We start from the raw sequence: 20,142 nt of genomic DNA on the forward strand, positions 1-20,142 counted from the left end.
TGTTCATCTTGGAGTCAGTAATGACTCCAAGATCCCTTTCTGCCTCCGTGCTCTCAAGAAGGGAATTTCCCATCTTATAAGTGTGCTGCTGGTTACTACTGCCAGGTACAGCACCCTGCACTTGTCAGTGTTGAAGTGCATCCTGTTTTTGCTAGCCCACCCCTGTAACCTATCCACCCAGAGCAAGCCGCACCTGCATCCTGCCCCTCCCCCCACCCTGGCTGGGCAAGCAGCAGCAGGACAGAGCCCTGCTCCGAGTGTTGCCACGTCCCCCTGTCCCCCTCCCTGAGTTCTGCATCCCCTGCCCTGGCTGGGCAGCTTGTCCCAGTCCCAGCCTCAGTCCCTCCCAGCCCCACGCCCCTTCCCTTCCCCCTCCGCCCACCGCAACAGACTTACCAGCTGAAGGCAGCTGTGTCCACCATGGTGAGGAATGCTCCCTGTTTAGTCTATGGCCAAATTTCCAAAGTGGCGCTGAATCTTTTCTGAATCCATTTGGCGGCTTCTTATTTGGACCTTTTAATTGGTCTCCTGATTTGATTCAGATTTGGAGTTTCGGTCACTGAATCGGGCCGAATCTCCTCCGAATCGAATTGGCTACTGAAGCTTCACACAACCCTAGTGCTTATGTAGTGCTGCAGGAAGAGGATGCTTTTGAGCTCCCTGTTCTGCTTCCTACACACATCACAAGAGAAGCTTCCTAAGGTGGTGGGTGGTACACAATTTGTTGCTGACGTAGGTTGAGCTATACAGCAGCTAAGATCTTTGATGCTCTCACTTTTGGGCAGACCCCACATCTAGGTCTCTGTTGACACTTGCAAAAGTTGGGTAACATGCAGAAGCTGACATGTATGAGTAACATGGGGTACATCTACACATGCTATTAGCAGGCAGCAATAAACTCCAGCGCATATCACACCAGAGTTTATTGCTCCTGAGCACTGTGTTTACATGTGCACCAGGGACCACAGCATGCTGAGCTTCGTCAGAGCAGCCCTGGCTGTCAAGGGTTCTGGTGGGGTCAGCCTATCTGACTGGGGCTGCTCTGACCCAACTCTGTGCTGCGGAGGGGCTGGTTTGGGGCATGAGTGGGTGGGGATGAGGAGGGGACCCCTGGGATGGGTACAGTGTGATGTAAAACCATTTTTTAAATCAACACAGTGTTGCCAGAAGCCACTTTTCCAGTTTAAAAAAAAAAAAAAAAAAAAGTTACTGATAACCAAATTTTATTTTTTCACTATGCTTTGTGTTAAACACCTAAATTTGCAGGGCTTGGTAGAAAAATTACATTTTCATTATGTAAAACATAGATCAGCAAGAACCAAAGTAAAATTGTTTGGTTGTTAGTAAAAAGAAGACATTTTTAGCTTGGCAACAGTGCACAAAAAAAGAGAAGTCTCAATAAAAAGTTACCTTGGACTGGAACTACTGTAGTTTCATAACTTTATCTTGAATCACAGGGTTTTATCATGTGGCACAGCTCGCTGCCCCTGGGTTTTCCCTGTGGTATCCCTTTCATGTGTCTATGGCATTAGTTTTCTTTTCGCATGATTTGGTTTTCTAACTGAGGTTGTTTGGAAATGTATTTACTGCTTGTGTTTGGGGTAGTGACTGGGAGATCCAGGTCACTGTGCTTAACATTGTAAAGCATGGAACAAAGACAAAAACCCAGAAAATAGTGCTTGCCCAAAGCCCATATTTACTGCTTTAGTTTTTTATGACAATGCACACAAGATGCTCAACAATTTGCTTTTCAAATCCCACTCCCTCATCCAGTTGTTTTGATCAGTTTGTATCTTATTCTAAGCCACGATTTAACGAAGCGAGTCCATAGATGTGCTTACCTTGAAGCAGTTAAGTAGTCCCACCCCTGTTGTAGACTAGGAGATGTAAGCGTATGCTTGAAGTTAAGCAGGTGCTAAAGTCCTTCACTGAATTTGGGCTGAAAGTAAAGAATTGAAATGAGATGCTGGATATTGTATAAAACATGTGAGGAGTTCTCATTTTTTCCCTTGACATTAGAACAAAAATACTGGTTGGTGTATTTCAGTGTTCTCAGTGGATTTTCAGATGTAAAGATGTTGATGGTAATTGATGATGTTGAAGACACTGTCGCTGCCCCTAATTTCTTTACAAGCTTGCTTTCCACCAGCTCTTGTTCAAGACAGTCTAGGAAGCTCCCCTTTTGAGAGTTCCCCTCATGTTTAAAAATGTGACTGTGGTCAGTAAATATCAGCAAGTAAGATGACACTGGTTGTTTCTTTTTTCTTACATGTTTGGATCTAATAGCCAGGTTCCCTTTTATTGGATTATATTCCTGGTGCTTAGAAGTACTGCTAGTTAAGTACTGTACATAGGAAACATGTTTATGAACAAACATGTATGCCATTTAAAAACCCAGATCAAACACGTTCTATGACTTGATTTGATAAAGACGTGCAGTAGTTGTAAAAGGGCTTGGTTTATATTTTGGTATCTAAAAAGAGGTTCTGTTACCATTTTAAACTTTGTAATTGATAAGAATGGAATAAAATATACTTCTGACAGATTTCATATTCTGAAGCCTTCAGTCCTTCCTCTAAAAAGGAGATTTGCAACTGTATCTGCTCAGAGTCTTCCAAAGAAGCACAGAGAACCACATGCAAATACAGTATTTCAAGGCAGCAAATATTCAAACTATTTAAAAGGTGTATAACAGAACAATGGGATGAAATCAGGTCAAGGAGCTGAATAGCTGGAAAAAGCTCTTCATAGTGTGACCTACAAGTCTATAGACAATTCTCCCAGAAAGGACCTTTTTTGCATTTCAGTCTCTCAAAACTGGATTGCTGGACTGGACAGTGCCCTCCTAAATACTCTTCTGGGGGACAATCATGCACTGGTATGCAGATGAATTTAGCCTTTTCCAACTCTAGATTCCACAATTATTTGCATATCACAGGGAATAAAATTAAAATATAAAACACAGGAGGAGAGAGTAGGTTATAGCCCCAAGGGCAGGAGTTTTATCTCACTAAGCTTTGTGCTTTGAAAATTTCCTTGCCTGTGCCCTTAAAATGCAAAGAGAACTTGTTCTGTGTTTACAAAATGGCAAGTCTTCCATAGAACCATAGACTGGAAATTCTTTCTTACTTGCATGAGATATTTCAGTTTAATAAATCAAGTTAACTTTAGTTTTTCTAATCTTGTTGTTTGTCATTTCAGGTTTGATGGGAATTTTAACACTAATGTTTCCAGAACTATTAGCTGCGATAGACTGTCTACGACTGTTAATAGCAGAGCCTTCAATCCTGGACGTGATTTAAACTCTGGTTAGTAATAGAATCATTTTTATTTGCATTTATTGTTTTTTCCATTGGTTTAGATTAGTGTAGAATGTCGTAGCAACAAATTTGTATTTCTCTCTGAAAATGTCATGCAGTTCTTAATTTGAGATGTTGTAACTGAAAGGTGGTACCTCACGTAATGTCCTTACTCTAAGTACTTTTTAATTATAAAAGTGTCATGACAGTTTATTCCAGCATACTATGTATAATTTTGTTGTGTTTTTTTGGGGGGGGGGCTATGTCTTTCTCACCTTTTCCCATATTGCTTTGTCCTAGCCCTGTCTGCTCTTGCATCAGCAATGTCAGCCATTGATGGGGCCAAACTGAAATGCCTTTCTCATCATCCTAGCAGACTTCAGCTAATGCGAAGCTGCTTTTGCAGTGGTCTGCATTAACTCCAAAGTACAAGGATATCCTAAAATATTTCCTCTTTTTGACTTGTCATGGAATTTCTATCTTGAGAGTTGACCTATTTTCTTGACACACTTTAAATATGGAAATACACTTGCAACCTAAGACGTGTGACTTAGCCCTGGAAAATTTAGCCTTTGGTCCATGCATGCAGCGAGGTTTTCTTTTTAGCATCTTTTTCACTCAAAATGATGCAGGGATTTTAATTTTTAAAAAGGAAGAAAATGTCATTAGTTTGTGAACCTTAACTGCTTCTGATTGCTCAGGATTGTAACTCATAAGAAGACTTCATATTTTGGCTATATGTTGCAGTTCAGCCCAGGTTCTGTTCATTTACTACCAGTGCAGGACCACAGTTGTAATTCTCATGGGTCCTGCTAAAGTAATTTTTTTCATAGTCTCACCATTGAAGTAGTAGGTTCCTTTATCCCCTGCAGCTACTTAAACTTTGAACATATTCTGACAAGTATGATGAAGCAAGGCCACGTTTTGGCCTAGAACTTCTGACTGTGCATCCCTTTCGAAGTTTTCCCTTGCCACTAGATGTTTCATTTCTATGGTCGTAATAAATGCTGTGAAATTTTGGACTGGATGTAAAATGAAGCTTGTCTTTTTCTTCTTATCCTCTCTAAGTATCGCTGCTCCTGTGATTGATAGGGATAGGGATGCCCTAACTTTGTCCACTCAAAATTTTCAGCTTGCTAGGAAAATGAAGGCTGCCCAGAAGTGTCTACATAGAGAGCAGTTGTTACCATACACAACACAAATGCTGGCTTGCAGAGGCTAGGGATTCTAATCTGTGCCGCCTCACCAGAGTTGGAATGGAAAGCTACTTCCCTCCATGCACGTTAAAAGCTAGCAGTCATAGGCCAAACACTTCATTTTAAGAGATGCTTATTCATACACATTAAAATATGCAGGGAAGACCAGATCTAGTTAAAATTTTCTGGAAAAAACCTATTATACCATAGATTATTGAACAGAAGGAATTTTAAGTCACATACTCTTCTCTATTTATGACCATTTCACATTCAGGTAAGAGAAGAAAGGACGAGGGATACAGTATGAATGGAGAGGTGCTTCAGTAGAGTGAACGCTGAGCTACAGCAGACTGTTTCCACTGGACTGCTCCCAAAGAATTTATTTTGGTGGGAGTTCTTTGTTCTGCTTGAATTAGGGGGCTGTTAAAAGGGACTGGGACAGCATAAAGAAAGCTTGAGGTAAATGTGAAAAAAGGGTATGCTGAGCAATAATCAACATGGAATTCAGGGCAGAACACAGAGACTTCTCCCAGACAGGGTTCTTTGGGTAAATGTGATATCTTTTATTAGACCAGCTAAATAGTTGGGAAAGTTGTTCTTTACAGGCTTTTGGCCACAAACACCCTTTTTCAGCATAGGGAAAGGCTGCTGGTGTTATATGTTCTCCATGATGGAAAGCAGCCAATATGCAAAATGCAGGTCTGCTATTCCATCGTGGAGAACACAGAACACCAGCAGACTCCTTATGCCTAAAGAAGGGTGTTTGTGGCTGAAGGCTTGCAAAGAACAACTTTCCCAACTATTTAGTTGGTCTAATAAAAGATATCACATTTACCCAAAGAACCTTGTCTGAGAAAAGTCTCTTTGTGTTTTGTAGCTTTTGCATTCAGAAGATTTAGCATAGAAATCATCTTTTTCCCCAACTAACCCTTCTGAGAATAGTGTGATTGGAATTGCTTCCAGGGAAAACTGACTATTAAGATGTTTGAAACACACAATGCCTTTTAGACTAATGGCAGAAACTCAGACTCTGCTGTCTCTGATATCTCTCTCCTTTTCAGTTATTTTTGCTGCCGCTATTTTTGTTCATTTTAATAAATAGGTTGATAAATAGGTCAGCATGTAGGTGTACATATAGTGAAATAAAAGAAATAGCAGCAAAAAAAAAATAATTCAAACGAAGACATGGAGACATCTATAGCTTGCTAGTTCATATACAGCTCAAGCACTTGTGAAATTAGCCTGTCCCAAGCACCTGTGTGGTGGACTGTGGGAATTGAGTCGGCATCAGTCTAATTCCCAATGGACAAGAGCCTGAATCTCCAAAACTAACATCATTTCTATAGTTTGTTGCTTGCTAACTGGCAACCCTATTGTTAAACTCAGTAGGAAGTCCAAGAATAGATATGAATTGACTTGAATCCCTGGGCTTGATTCCTTTGAACTGAAGCTTGTTAGCTATCTGGTAGGGCATTGTGGAACAGCTTGCCCTTCCATTGGCTGAACCGTCCCTGTTTTAAGGATAGAGGACTTCAACCTGTAGTTCTCTGAATAAACAAATAATGTCTCTCTCCGGATGTCTACCCAACCCATTTCCCCAACTGAGATGTTTCTTGCCTAAGTTACAGTTCCTTCTCACGTGACTTCATCTATACAGGGCCACCCTGACCTGCTTCTCCCCTCCCACACGCTGCTCCTGGCTGCTTGTGCTGGGAAAGTACGGGACGAGGAAAAGGATAGCTAAGAGTCAGGGATCAGTGTGATAGCAAGTGATGTCAGAACACCACATTGTCAACTCCTATCGCTTGTAGACCTCTACGTGTGGCTATGAGTGTTTTGAGGGCACTTTGTTAGAGTCTCGCATCTCTTGATTACTTTCTGTAATCTCCTTTTCCCAGACCCCTCTGTGTCACCTGCAGTGATTTTAGTTCTGTGGCATCCCTTCCTTGAATGATATAAATTTTAAGGCTGAATTCTGGAGTAGAAGTGCTGGAGGGGAGGGGGGGGGTTAAGCTAAATAGCAACAAAAGACTCTTATTCCCAAATAAAAGCTTCCACAGTAAGAAATATTAATTGCACTTTTAATTGATCCCTGACCTTTCATTTGAATTCATTTTCTAGGACAGAAAACCCCTAAGTTGTATGAGGTTAGTCTAGTATTCTGTTGCTTCCCTTGCCCTTGACTTCCCTTGCCACTGTTTCTAAACTCTAGGATACTTCTGGGAACTGAAGTCCCCAAGAACTCCCAGAATTCGGGTTACGCATTTTGAGTGCAGTGGCCTGCTACAGTTGGGGCCCCAAACTTGCCATTCACTTTAAGAAAAAATCCCCTTGGGCATTGTGTTTAGTTTTAGTTTTGTTTTTTAAATAGTAGTTTCCCAATTTCAGTAGCCTGGTTCGAAGAGGCCATGAGCAAAATATAAAGTTATACCGTATTGTTTTGACCTGAACCTTAGATCTTAAAATATTAATCTTGGCCCATGTCAAATGTAGCCTAAGTAAATGGGATTAGAGTGGGAAATTTCTAGGTGTTGGAAGGGAATGGAATCCATACCACAGACTCCTGGCAAGGCCGAGCTGTGACACAGCTGCTGCTGTACAGAATCCAAGATATAGACAGCAGATGTAAGTGCTGGACAAGACAGCTGAGTGAGAAATGGGAAGCAAATTTCGTAAAAAAAATTCTGAAGACGTGATTCTTGGTTATTTTTTAAAAACATCCCATGAACATTTTTGTTGTTGTTTTAAATTTTTTTACTAAAATTACAACAACAAACCTACACACTTTCATTTTGGTGGTTGGAAAAAAAAAGAAAGCTGTTGGCTTGAATTTTCTTTCTCTCTACAAATGCTTAGTGTAAAATTAATAAAAAGCACTGAAAATATTTTTCTTTCTTTTTTTCTTTTGACCGTTGCCCCTGAAAATAATAAAGGGTAAAGCTCTGGTCTTTCAGCTACACATGATAGGTGTACCACAGGAACTACCACCAGTAGTATATAAAGCCTTAAGCTGGACTCATGCACACCTAACTAGTGATCCAGTGAAACTTCCACCACCTTCGCCTTCCCCAAGCCCTCTAATACCTTTTTGCCTTAGCCCACAGACCAGATGAGTGGTGCGGAGTTGGTCCATGGGCTAGATCCCACATGCAGGGTTGGTCTGTTGGCTGGATCCAACTCCCCCTTAGCCATGGGGTCAGCCCATGGCTAAGATCTTGCTGTGAGCCAGCCAAGCCCTACACACTTGGATCTAGTTATAGAACGGCCCCGTGCACTGGCCCAGCCATGTGCCACCGTGATCTAGCACACTGGACCATATCATTAGGCCTTAGGGGCTCCCCCTGGGTCCTGAAATTTGGAAGCAGGGGAATGGCAACTAATGCTGCCGCTGCTCCCCTTTTGCCAAATTTTCATAGGAAGGCTGGATGATATGCCCAGAGGTTCAACACCACTGCCTGAGCCTGTTCAGAATTACAGTGAACTTCCTTTACAGAATTTGGAGAACGGCCCTCTTTGCAACCGTTCACATGTGCCTCCCTTATACTCTACATCAGCATAAGTGTAGAATGCCTTGCCCATTCTCCTTGCTGTGGGGATAAGTTTAACCCAAACTGGGGTACTCGTAGTTTTGCCAGGATGCTGCTACAGCATGCTATAATTAGTGTGTGTCAAAGCAGACTCGATTAATTAAGTCTGCTGGAGTTTGCTAATGATTAGCATAATCCAGCTGGCCTCCATGTCTCATCTATCAGCATCCCCAAGCTTTAAAATGGCAGTGAAGGTGCTGTTCGACGAGCTTTAGTTAAAAAGCAGCCCTGCTGCATTATGAAGTGTGGGGGCACTGATACACAAGACACTGTGCTGTGCCACTTTTAATTAGAGAAGCTCTCAGAGCTGCTCTAATTAAGGTCAGCCACCCCTGACCTTTGCCACCAGACGTCCCTCCCCTTGCCCCCAGAAGTATTATTTTCAGCAAGGGGTTTTGCCGTCTTGGAACCAGAAAAGTACCACATTATATTTTTAAAAGCTAGCATATTGAAGGCCAGCTTTAGTCCTTTTAAACATTTTTGATGTTTAGAGCAGGATTAAGGAATTGTACCAAAAATTCCTGCACACTTAGTGTCTAAAACCTAAGTGTGATGCTTCTACCACATCTTGGCTGTAGATAGCAAAGTCCAGGCATTGGTGGCATGGTTCATTTCAGTTTTGTTTTCATATTTAATAGGATATGGAATCAGTCACTTTAGACATATGCATATAGATTATATATTATTTATACTGCAGAGAGAAGAACTAAAAGTGTCCTTTGCAAAACTGGACCTGACCAACAAATGAAAAAGGGAAGACAAAACGCATCTTATATTGAATGAGGGGAATTCTTTGTAGGCCACTGTTTTGGCCAAGTTTACAGAGGCACCCAAAATAATATTTCTAGAGAAAAGCATTGCTCAGTCTCCTGCCAGTTCCTGCTAGCTTGAAATTTTGGAACTGAAATAAGTTTGAAAAATGCGTCCTTAAGGTAGAAGGCTGGCAAGCAAGTCACGTTGCAGTATGTCTTGTCATGTTCCTGTGTTCGTATCTCTTGTCCTAAGACGGGTTTTGCTGGAGATGCAAAAGGATACTAAAGTACAGGCAGACTCATAAAAAGAGTATCTCTTAGAATTCACAGGAGATGACAAGAAAGTAGGGAGTCTCTGTAGGGGATTCTTTCAGCTTGAGCTGATGGAAAATAAGAGTGCACCTGAAGGAAGGGGAAAAGTAACTTTATTTTTTCAGCTGAAGTAGTCCTTGCTTATCTGACAGCAGATTGTGTGCTGTAGTCATAGAAAAATAAGCAATGGTTATGATAAAATTGGCAGCCCCTGGGGAAGGCAGCATTGAACTAACACACTAGCTGAAGGAAATAAACTGTCAGAACTTTTTGAAAAGGAAGAACAGCAAGTGAGGACATTGAGGCTGCAAATAATATGTTTGATAATATGTTTGAGGGTTAAGAACAATCGGTTTATTAGGAACCTGAATGTTTTTGTTTTCCCAGGAGAGAAGTGATATTTAAAAACAAAAAAAAACAAACCCCAAAAAACACTCCTTAGGAAAACAAAGAGGATGACTTAAATGCAGCAGCTAGAAACTTTTTCTAAAATGCTGTATGCTTATTTTACTTTTAATATGGGGTAGGTAGGGGGAGCTGGGAATAAAGCTGTTCAAGTTGCTTTGTCAGCTTTAAATGAGTGGCTAAATCCCAGATTCTGCATTGATAACTTTCAAAGAGGTTTTTAAAACCCTTTAGGCCACGTTTAGGCGAGCGCAGGTGTTTGGTTCCCTGGGGAACCAAACCTTGCGCCACAGCTACTTGTCCCTGAGAAACGCCTGCACCACATGCACTTTGGCACATGGCAAGTTATTGGGGAGGGGGTGGTAGGGGGGAGGCTGGGGCCAGCGCTGGGCTGGCCCCAGTAGCCTTACCTGGGGTCCTGGGGGCCTCCCGGGGCTGCAGCTGCAGCGATACTGCTGCATAGGCTCTGGGCAGCCCAGCTCTGCTCTTCAGCTGTGCACACTGCCCATGTATGCACTGCTCTGCAGGGGTGGTTTCTGCATTTTTTTTTAATTTTTTTTTTACTTTCTATTTAGGGGTCAAAAAACAACCATGGGAAAGAGAACTGGAGCAGTGCACTCCTGGGCAGCGTGCTCTTGCAGCACTGAGAACAGATGACTGTGTGGTATGTGGCGCTGCAGACGTGTTTGCGGTGCCACATACCACCCAGCCGGGTTTGCCTGGACGTGCCCTTAGTTTCTGTTCTGGTGAAGTTTCATCCTTTTTATATGAACAAGAGATTAGTAGTGTCATTTGCAGAGTTCCCAATTTAATCCCTCTCTTGAAATCCCTGCCCCCTCCCTTCCCTTCCAAATTTGTAAAATCCCAAACCGACACAGGAAAAATTCAAATTATAATCTCCAACATTTACAGCTTCTTGCTCTGTGTATGACATGTACACCCAGATAAGCCAGTAATATTTTCAAATAAACTATAATATTTTCACTTCATTGCAATACCAAAAAAGTAAAAGACCACTTTCTCAGGTCTACCATCAGTTATTCCACACCTGTGCCACAGGCAAACAGTAAAATGCTTGCTGGAGGTTTTGTTAACTTTCTGAGCTGCAAGCACTAAATGATACAACTAGGCAGCTCGCTCAGGAAGTCCGTACCTGTGACTGAAAAGCCTGCTGCCAGGCAGGAAAGCTGATGATAAATTGCAAGTTTGAAATAATGAGGAAGAGCCAAAAAAGGAGAAAGAGTAACTTCCTATCTTTTAATATAGAGAGCAGGTACAGAACATTATGCTGGTTTGTGTGCGTGCATGATATCATCTCTTCATGTAACCAGGATTTTGCCAGACAATTTCAGTACTGACAATCTTGGGTGTTTAAAAATTGAGAGTCAGGCTTCATAAAAAGAGAATTCTGTTTTTAAAATGATTACATTAAAGTAACCCTCCCCCCAAAAAAAGATGGGTTTGCATTTGCCTTTTTGCTTTTTGAGCCTTTAGAGTTCATGTTTTTAAACTTTTCTCAGCAACTAATGCCACTAGAAATTCTCCCTGTAGTTTGGGGGTGATTTTATTGCTGGGTTTCTCTTTTTTTGTTTGTTTTAATGGAAACCTAGATTCTCTCCCAATAACATGACCCAGAAACTAGAACTTAAACAACAATGTCAAATGTCATGAAATTTGTCTTTTAGAAGTGTGGCCATGCTGTCATATTTCAGATTACTTAGGATTCCTTCTTCTCAGAAACTGCTCTCATCACAGCGGAAGTGCCTTACACAAAGGTTAAGGAAAATTGATGCCTTGCCTTCCATGCTATCAGAACATTGTCAACTGGTAATTTTTTCTTTTAAGTTGTGGCACATTTACCACAATGCCACTAAACTGGCATCATGTCAGGGTGTAAAAAAACAATCCCTGTCTCCAGTCTGTCTAATCCTTGGGTAACTTGAATTGAAGAAGCAGCATCCGGAAGTTTTGTTGATTTTTCATGGCAAGTGAATTTCAGTATTGTGACCCTCTTCCCTTGACAATGTGGAGTCCCTGAGCAGTGATGATTGATTTTACGTTTGGGGCAATCATCCTGAGCATCCAAGCTGAGCTCAGCTTCTGGAAGAAGCAGAGAGAAGGAAGGCCAAATTCAAGTGTAATGCAGGAGGAAAATGAATACTATGTGCAAGATAAATCACTGTTTGGAGGAGCTGGAGACTGTGGGGATGGGAAAGGGGGTGGCTCTGAACCTGGAGGCAGGAGACCCGAGTTTTATTCCCAGTTCTGCCGTCGCCCTAATTGGAAACTGAGCAACCTGCATTACCTCTCTTTGTTTTCTCTCCAGCCCTTGTTCTGTATTGTCCATTTAGACTCTAATCTCTTCAGAGCAATAGTAGTCTTTTGCTATATCTCTAGTGTCCAGCACAATAGATCCTTGGTTTTGGTTGGGGCCTCTAGGCATTACTGACATGTAGCTGATGATCATTAGTAATAATAATGATGATGATATAATGATAAAAATGAATGGCTGCATGGGATAACTGCATGAGATGACCAGCGAAGGGGAGCCATATAGTCTCAGCCCTGTCTGGGAAACTCAAGACAGTGCTAAGTTGTTAAGGATGGTGTACTTAAAGTAACCATGTTCCACTCAGGTATTTGAAGGACAACATCTGGTTGACACTTGAAATAGTCCCCTGCAGTGATTCCAACCCATATAGTGCAGTATTCTGATAATGGAGGAAAACCAGAATATGAGCCTGAATAGTCTATTTCCAATGTCCATCCTGAGGGAAGTGCAAAAAGTAAATTCTCTATAAATGGTAAAGGTAAATCAGTTTCCCCTCCCCCCCCCCAAAAAAAAAAAAAAAGAAAAATTCTTTCAAATGTAATAATCAGAGGGCACAGGCAGAGAAGTCTGTGTTGTATTTTCTGTATACTATATATAATGCATTTCATGTTCATAGTAGACACATGTACATTGCATATAATGCATTATATTATATTATATTATATTTTTATATAATAGGCATATTAGGCTGATATAGTTCCTTCATTTGGGCAAAATGCCAAGGGAAGGTTTGGGGTTTTTTTCAATTTATGGCAAGTGGAGCTGACAGTTTGACCCAAGCAGAATTGAATCCTGGCGGTGCCCTGACCATCAGGGAGTCTGAGACTGGTGCCAGCAAGTGACTGGTCCCTCCCTCGCCTGTAAGTTTAGTGGGTTTCCTCTTCCCTCGAGAGTCAACAGGCCTGCAGTTGTCTGATGTCATCAGTAGAAGAAACCTAGCAATTGTGCTTCATGTCTGTCACTTCCTTCATTGTGTGTCAGTCCCTTTGTTAACAGTGGAGGTGCACATACTACCTGTCAGCCAGGAAAACTCAACGTGACTAGAAAGCACAAAAGCCAAACCTTTTTGTCTCGGGGTTACATTTCTTTCGAGTTCCTGGTTTTACTGTGTTCTGCTGCAGGTAGCGAGAACTTGAGAATCTAAATCTAGTGCCTGAATTCAGTGCACTAAGTGCAGATTCCTGTCCTTTCTGCCCAGTAATGTTAATTTAGTATCAAACATTAAATACCCATGACTGTATGGTTTATTTCTATAAACAGTCCTATCATGGGCTGCCTAGATTATCTGTGTTTCTCACTGAGCCAAAGCTGTTTCGCTAATGGCATTTATTATAAGTAAATGTGTATGTTACATACAGGTCTCATGATGACTTTTTCTGTAGTGTCTAGCAGCTGTTTCTTTTCCAGGATTAAATTTCAGTTTAAAGCTTAAATCTCCCTTCATAAATGGAAACTTTGTTGAAGTCCTGTCTGTCCTAACGAAGTGGTGATTGCAGGCTAGAGAATGAGTGGACTTTATTGAGGAACTGGAGTAGGGTTGGTGATCGAGTCCCCAAAAGGCTCTAATGCTGACTCTTGGAGTGGACTTGGATGAGTCATCTAGGGGCTGCATTCCTCACTTTTTATCTGTAAAATGAGCAGAATGGCCATGTACCAGAGAGCTTTGTGAGGACTTTTAATAAAAGAGGCTATAAAGGTGATGAGTACAATTATTATCATCAATATTATGATTTGAAGCAAAAACAAGGCCCTATATTTGAAAAATTAAATTGAGAACACAAATGTCAAAGCTCACAGTAGTGGTAAAACCAGAAGCCAGGGTAGGAGGTTCTGGCACCATAGTATGTTGGAAGGAAAGTCACTGCATTGCTGTTTGACAAGGTATGACTTGTTTTCCCTTGGCAACTTGCTGTCTTTGCTGGGAGGCCAGGGCTGCAAAGCTACAAGTCTGTTCCTCATAGCATTGTAATAGCTGGAAACTTGCAGCGATCCTTATGGTCAGCAGAGTACATAGGCCACCACTAATATCCATCTCCTGCACAAAGAAGATTTCAGAAAAGGGATCTAGAAAGCTTCCTTGCACCCTTTCAGGTATTTTCATAGGTCCAGGTATGTTTAAGCTGATAAAAAAGAGAAGAACCACATTTGCCTTTATATGTGTATATGTATGCATATATAATAAATTTTTTGGACCTACAAAATGTAAAATAAATTATAAGAGTACTTCAGGTTGTAGTATCATCAAGGACTGTCTGTTAGCTACTTATTGAAACTATACTGGTGTAAAGAACGCTACAGCATGTTTGTGAGTGGCCACTGAGTACAATCTTTTCTAAAAGAGTAGAACGCACTGCATAAGTAATGCGTGTAAACTTATATAAATAGTAGACTTGAACCTCCTTCTTCGCTGTTAGGGCTCACCCTCCAGCTGGTTTCTTGCTGAAGGTATTACCCTAATATTTGGGATGTTTGGAAAGGATAACTTTAAAGCAGGTTTTGAGTGGAGAAAAAACAGAATACTTTACATCTGCATGACCTTCTCTAGGTAAAGCTGTGTTGACACAATGAATCAAAGAACAATTTCTTAATTGTATGTGAATGTGCAGGTATCAAGGAAATGTCCATGTAGGCCAGAGGCACTGTTATAGTCTGTTATGTCAATCCATTGTATATTAGAGTCAGGAGTTCATGGCAGTGAAACAATGGGCAAGAAAAACTGTTTTTCTCTACAGAAAAAATGTTGAAAGGTCACTAAGGACATAACTAAGTTGAATGGCCTGGATTTTATTACTTAAATCAGGAGCATATATGACAATAAGAATTTCTCTAATAACAAGAAAATTCTAATTGGGTGTCTTTTTTTGTCACCAAAACATCATACAGTTGAGGTTTCCCCTGCACCTCGGGACTTTGCTTTATTTCTAGTGGTATATTGTATAAGATTTCCCACATCTACTAGTTGCTCATGTATAGTCTAGCCTCTAGTACTGCATAGCTATTAAGTTGCAAATTGACTAAAGGGAAGATATTTAAAAGTGCCTAAGGAGTTGAGGAGTGGAAAGGTCATCAGAATTTGTGCTCCAGATCACTTTGAAACTCTCCTAAAATGGTGTATAAATCTGAAATAAGGAACTTGAACATTTGCTATGAGTTGGAGAATGCATAGCCAAGAATTTGAATCTTCTGTGCATGTGATTTCCAGACTACTAATCCTGTCCAGGAACCTAGGAATTGGTCTGCTAGATTAGACTCAAGTCTGACTCTGGACCAGTATCCTGTCTCTAATGGTGGCCAGTACCAAAGGCATCTTCAAGGAGATGCAAGAAACCCCTCTGTAGTAGTTGTGGGGTAATTTTCCCGGATGAAAGTCAAATTCTCAATTGAAGAATGTATTACCGGGACACAGAAAAAATTATTAACTTCCTAATATGCTTCTTTATATTCTTGCTAACATTGAATCTTGTTATGGTGCAACCAAATACGGTTTTTTGAATAAGCCAGGTATACCCTGTATTGCCTATTCTTTGTAATCCCATTCATTTTTCTTTTTGTTCTGTAGTTCTTGCTGACAACCTGAAATCTAACCCTGGAATTAAGTGGCAGTATTTTAGTTCAGAAGAAGGTATTTTCACTGTTTTTCCTGCACACAAGTTCCAGTGTAAAGGCAGCTATGAGCACCGCAGCAGGTATGGTTTTTCTCTTTCTGTGTTTTGATAGTCGGAAAACTAAAAGGATAACCCTAAAGTGCTGTTCCCAATCTAGCATTTGTTTAGCTAAGCAAAGATGTTTATAAAAAGATCTTTAGGACTTCTGGTTTTTGAGGTTAATCAAAATTTTGGTAGAAATTTCAGTTGGAAGAATTTTAAGATAAAATGAAATCACACACAGGCATTCTCACCTACGAGACATTAATAACTAGGAAACTTTAGTAATGCTGGTTTCAAGCTGATAAAACTTAGTAGATGGTTGGAAAACTGAGAGGACCCAGAGGTCCAGTGTTAGCTAGGGCTAATAAAACTCTGGCATGCATCAATCAATGCATCTCCGGTAAATCCAAAGAAGTGATTTTGCCACTTTACTCAACATTGGTGTGGCTGCAGCTGAAGTATTGCATCCAGTTCTGGGCACCACACTTCAGCAAGGATGTGCTAAAGCTCGAGAGGGTCCAGAGAAGGGCCACCTGTATGATCAGGGATTTTCATGGCCAGCCATACGAGGAGAGGCTGGTGGATCTTGGACTCTAAAGCCTAAAGAAAAGTACACTGAGAAGGGACCTTATTGTGGCTTACCGCTATATCAGAGGCATACATCAGGGGCTCAGTGAACAACTGTTCACCAGGGTGCCTTGTGGGAAAACTAGAACCAATGGCCACAAACTCCTGGAAGATAGTCTCAGGCTGAACATTAGGAAGAACTTCTTTACAACTAGGGTGTCTAGACTATGGAACAAGCTCCCCACAGAGGTGGTGCAATCATCTATCCTAGAGGTCTTCAAGAGAAGACTAGACGGTCACCTGGCTGGGGTTGTCTGACCCCATGTGTGTTTCCTGCTTATGCAGGGGGCTGGACCTGATGATCCTTTGAGGTCCCTTCCAGCCCTATGATTTTATGATTCATACTTGGAAAAAAAATCCCCACTCATAGCAATGGGAAGTTTTGCCTGAGTGGGGACCATAATTTCCTAGGAGTATGCCTGCACAGTAGTGAAAGATCTGGCTGTAGCTCATGTAGATTTACCTAAGCTAGGATTAAACTACTCAGCTATTATAAAATGCATCTGAGAAGCCAAGCAAATGCTTAAGTGTCTAGCTTGGATTTTGCTCCAAGCTGCTGTAACACCATAGTAATTAGTACCCAAGGAAAATAGTTTAAAGCTAACTTGCATATCTTGACTTGTGCTACAGTGTAGACCTACCATTACTAATAATTTTGTTTTAATTAATATATAGGTTGCATATGTAAGTACCTGTATAGTTCAACTTTTCTTGCTGGCTTTGTATAAGGAGAGGCATCACCGGCTGGTGACATCTTTTGAGAAAATCCAGTGGTCTGACTGCTTCTACTTCTGTATTAGCTAACCCTGCTAGATGGTAAATCTCTTGGAGGAGGTCAACGTCATTCGTTCAGCTGTATTTCATGTAGTCCACAGGCATAGAGTTTGAAAAATGTTTTTCGGTTACTTGTCAACATTGAGCAACTTAATTTATGTAGGTGTATTATGCCCATGTTATGCTCATCAGAGTCTGGGTGCGATTTAAACGTTCTGCAGTTTTAAAAAGGTGTGTTAAAGGACTCTAATCCCCATGCTGACACTAAATCCCTTTGTGATATGCAGATCACTTAATCTCTGCCTCGGCTTTTCTGTGTATAAATTAGATTTTTTTTTGTCCAGTAATTACCTCCTAGGGCATATTAGGTAGATTAATTAGTTAGTGTTCAAGTACTTTGAGGATCACATGTACTCTTTAAGTGCAGGTATTAATTCCAGTGTAAAGCTTCTGGGTGTTTTACAGTTAAGAACTGATCTTTGCAAATTGTTTTGCTTTCAATTTCTTGTGTAAAATCGTCTCCATTTCTTCAACCCCTACTAGACTTTTGTGTAGGACTATTTAAATAAAATATAGGTCCAATAACTTCTGCTCAGACTGTAATAGTTTTGTGTCTCAGCTAAACAGGAGCCAGGATTCTGTTGATTTTGACTTACCGAAGATCCTTCTAATTTGTTCCAGCTTCAAAACCTTGAAAGACAGCTTATTAAATTTTTTGGGCATACCTCTCAGTATTGAACTACCTCTGAACACTGCTTCGCTGAGAAGCACATTTTGATGTTGACTAATATACACATGGAAACGCAAAATGCCTTTACCAGGCTTAGACAATATTTGACAATTCAGTTTTAAAATGCACACATAAGAAGGACTTGTGGAGCATGACCTGTGTGAAATACATTCCATTACATTAATAGAAAAGCCTGTCTTGGCAGGATTCTTTGTCTCACAATGATAAACCAAACCTACTGTGCTAATGCAATTATACACAGCTTCCACGGGTTTTTACTTGTCATGTAACTAGCAAATACCCAGTGTTGCACTTACCTCTCCCTATGGATAAGATTCTTTGTGTTGGATGCTCATCATGAGGCAGTTGCATCTTGTCACTCTTACTCATTGTTTTCAGGATCTTTGTTTGCTATGACAGGTATGACACAATAACCCTAAACACTGCCACTAATGATGCTTCCGTAACATGGGTTACTCGCTGCCTACAAATGATTTCTGATGATAGCTAAAACCAAATGTTCCAAGTCGGGTTCTGAACTCAAGCAATTTTATGTACAGTGAAGCATTCTAGTTAGAGGTACTGAGCACCCACAGATCCCATTAGAGTCCACGAGAGTCGCGAGTGCTCAGTTTCTCTAAAGATCAAGCCTTTTTTTTAAGTAGGGTGCCCCTCTGGTATATTCAGGTGCATAATCTTTAGCATTTGATCTAAATATTCTAGGCACTGCGTTGGCAGCAAGGCTTATTCTACAATTTCTAGGAACTTCTGTGAGTGGGTTATGCTATAGCAGGTGTTTAAGCCATACCAATGGGAATTAACAAAATTTAAAAATTAATAAAAATTAAATTGCAAGCTGCAAATGTTCAGGAAGTGCATGTGTCAACAGTCGCTGTGTGATATTATTGCAACCTTGTTCTTCCTCTGTCACTTTCTTTGCTGTCTTGTATCGCATCCAAATTAAGGCACCAACCCTCCTAACCCTTATTCAATGTGTTTAATTTTATTCAGATGACTGTGCCTATTGACTTTAATGGAAATACTTCCCTGCAAGAGAAAAATGTGAGAGTAAATGCTTGCAGGATTTTAAGTATTATTTGTAAACTCTTTGGGGAAGGGGCTTGCTCACTCTGTTTCTGAACGTCGTAACAGTATTGCCCTTTTCAAACCTGCTATCCTATTCATAAATTCACTGTGTTAGTGCTTGAGTGTTTTGTGAAGCCAGGCAACTACTACCCACTCACTTTCAGTCCCCTTAGATATTCTCAGTATTAAACTGCTGTGGAAATTAAAAGAGGAGTGATTTTTATGGTGCCTAATAGGTGTTTGCCATTTCAGGCCCGTCTATGTCTCTACGGTCAGACCCCAGTCTAAGCACATAGTTGTCATTGTGGACCATGGGGCCTCAGTCACAGAGACACAGCTTCAGATTGCCAAGGATGCTGCTCAAGTGATTCTGAGTTCTATAGATGAACACGATAAGGTAAAATTACTCTTAAGTGATGAGTATGTGTTTCTGTGTTTTAACCAACTTCAGTTTTGTGCTTACCTTCTCATTTTTGCATTTGTCTAAAATAAACATACTTCTGAATTACTCATATGTAGGGATCCTGGTTTTCCCCGACAAGAAATCACAAATTCGCTGATAAAAACTCCAAAATCTGTGATTTAAAATGAAAGGCCTCCTACAGCCCTCCCAACCCTGCTTGTGCCCCTCACTCCCTCTCTCACAGCCCCTGCACCCCCAGCCCTGCTAAAGAGAGGCCCCCAGCTACCAGGGCTGTAGGGTCAGAGACCTGGGTTCACATCTCTTTGCGCCTGGCAGGAGGCAGTGGCTGCTGCAGCGGAGTGGAGCCCGGCTCCCTGCCCTGCTGCCTGCCTGCTGCTGGCTTGGGCGGGGGGCGACTTCCTGCTGCTGTGCGTACTCCTGGTGGGGACAGGGGGATCCATAATCCTCATATCCGTTTGTGGAGTTTGGACTCCCACCCTGCTACCCTCCCCCAGGGCCTCTGCCGTCCAGCAGGTGTGACCTGGAGCTTAGGGAACAGCGGGGGCTGCACAGGAAAGCTGTTTTCCTCTGCGAGCTCTGCGCTGGCCTAGCGATGTGTCCCCTGCCTGCGTGGAACCAGTGAGATTCACAACTTCACACTGCCGCCCCCGCTGGTGCCATGCATGCAGGGGACATGTCACCAGGGCAGTGCAAAGCTCGCAGCGGCAAGTAGCTGTCCTATGTGGCTCCACTCTGCCCTGAAGTGCTGGGTCCTGCCTGCCAAGCTGTGGAGGCCCCAGGGGAGTACCGCAGGGCAGGAGCCTGAGCCTGCAACAGGCAGCCTGCCTCTGACCCACACACAGATCTGGGGGGCACAGATCCTCCCTGTCCCCTAGGAGTGCACGCAGTGGCAGGAAGCTGTCCCCACCTACGGCCCCATCCTGCTCCCTGCTGGGGTCCTGTGGCTGCACATTGTGGCCCTGGGCCCCAAG

At 41.8% G+C, this 20,142-nt stretch overlaps 1 protein-coding gene across 2 annotated transcripts in view; it reads left to right on the forward strand.

Moving 5' to 3' along the window:
* CACHD1 (cache domain containing 1) overlaps window positions 1-20,142 on the forward strand; it is a 180,066-nt gene that overhangs the window by 108,945 nt on the left and 50,979 nt on the right. For both annotated transcript variants that reach the window (XM_019531574.1, XM_019531575.1), the window contains exons 4-6: window positions 3,202-3,308; window positions 15,443-15,569; window positions 19,000-19,144. In XM_019531574.1, coding sequence (XP_019387119.1) covers window positions 3,202-3,308; window positions 15,443-15,569; window positions 19,000-19,144 — 379 coding nt within the window. The remainder of the gene's footprint in view (window positions 1-3,201; window positions 3,309-15,442; window positions 15,570-18,999; window positions 19,145-20,142) is intronic.

The sequence above is a fragment of the Crocodylus porosus genome, unplaced genomic scaffold (assembly GCF_001723895.1).
Source record: "Crocodylus porosus isolate Cpor-Errol unplaced genomic scaffold, CroPor_comp1, whole genome shotgun sequence".
NCBI classification, from domain to species: domain Eukaryota; kingdom Metazoa; phylum Chordata; order Crocodylia; family Crocodylidae; genus Crocodylus; species Crocodylus porosus.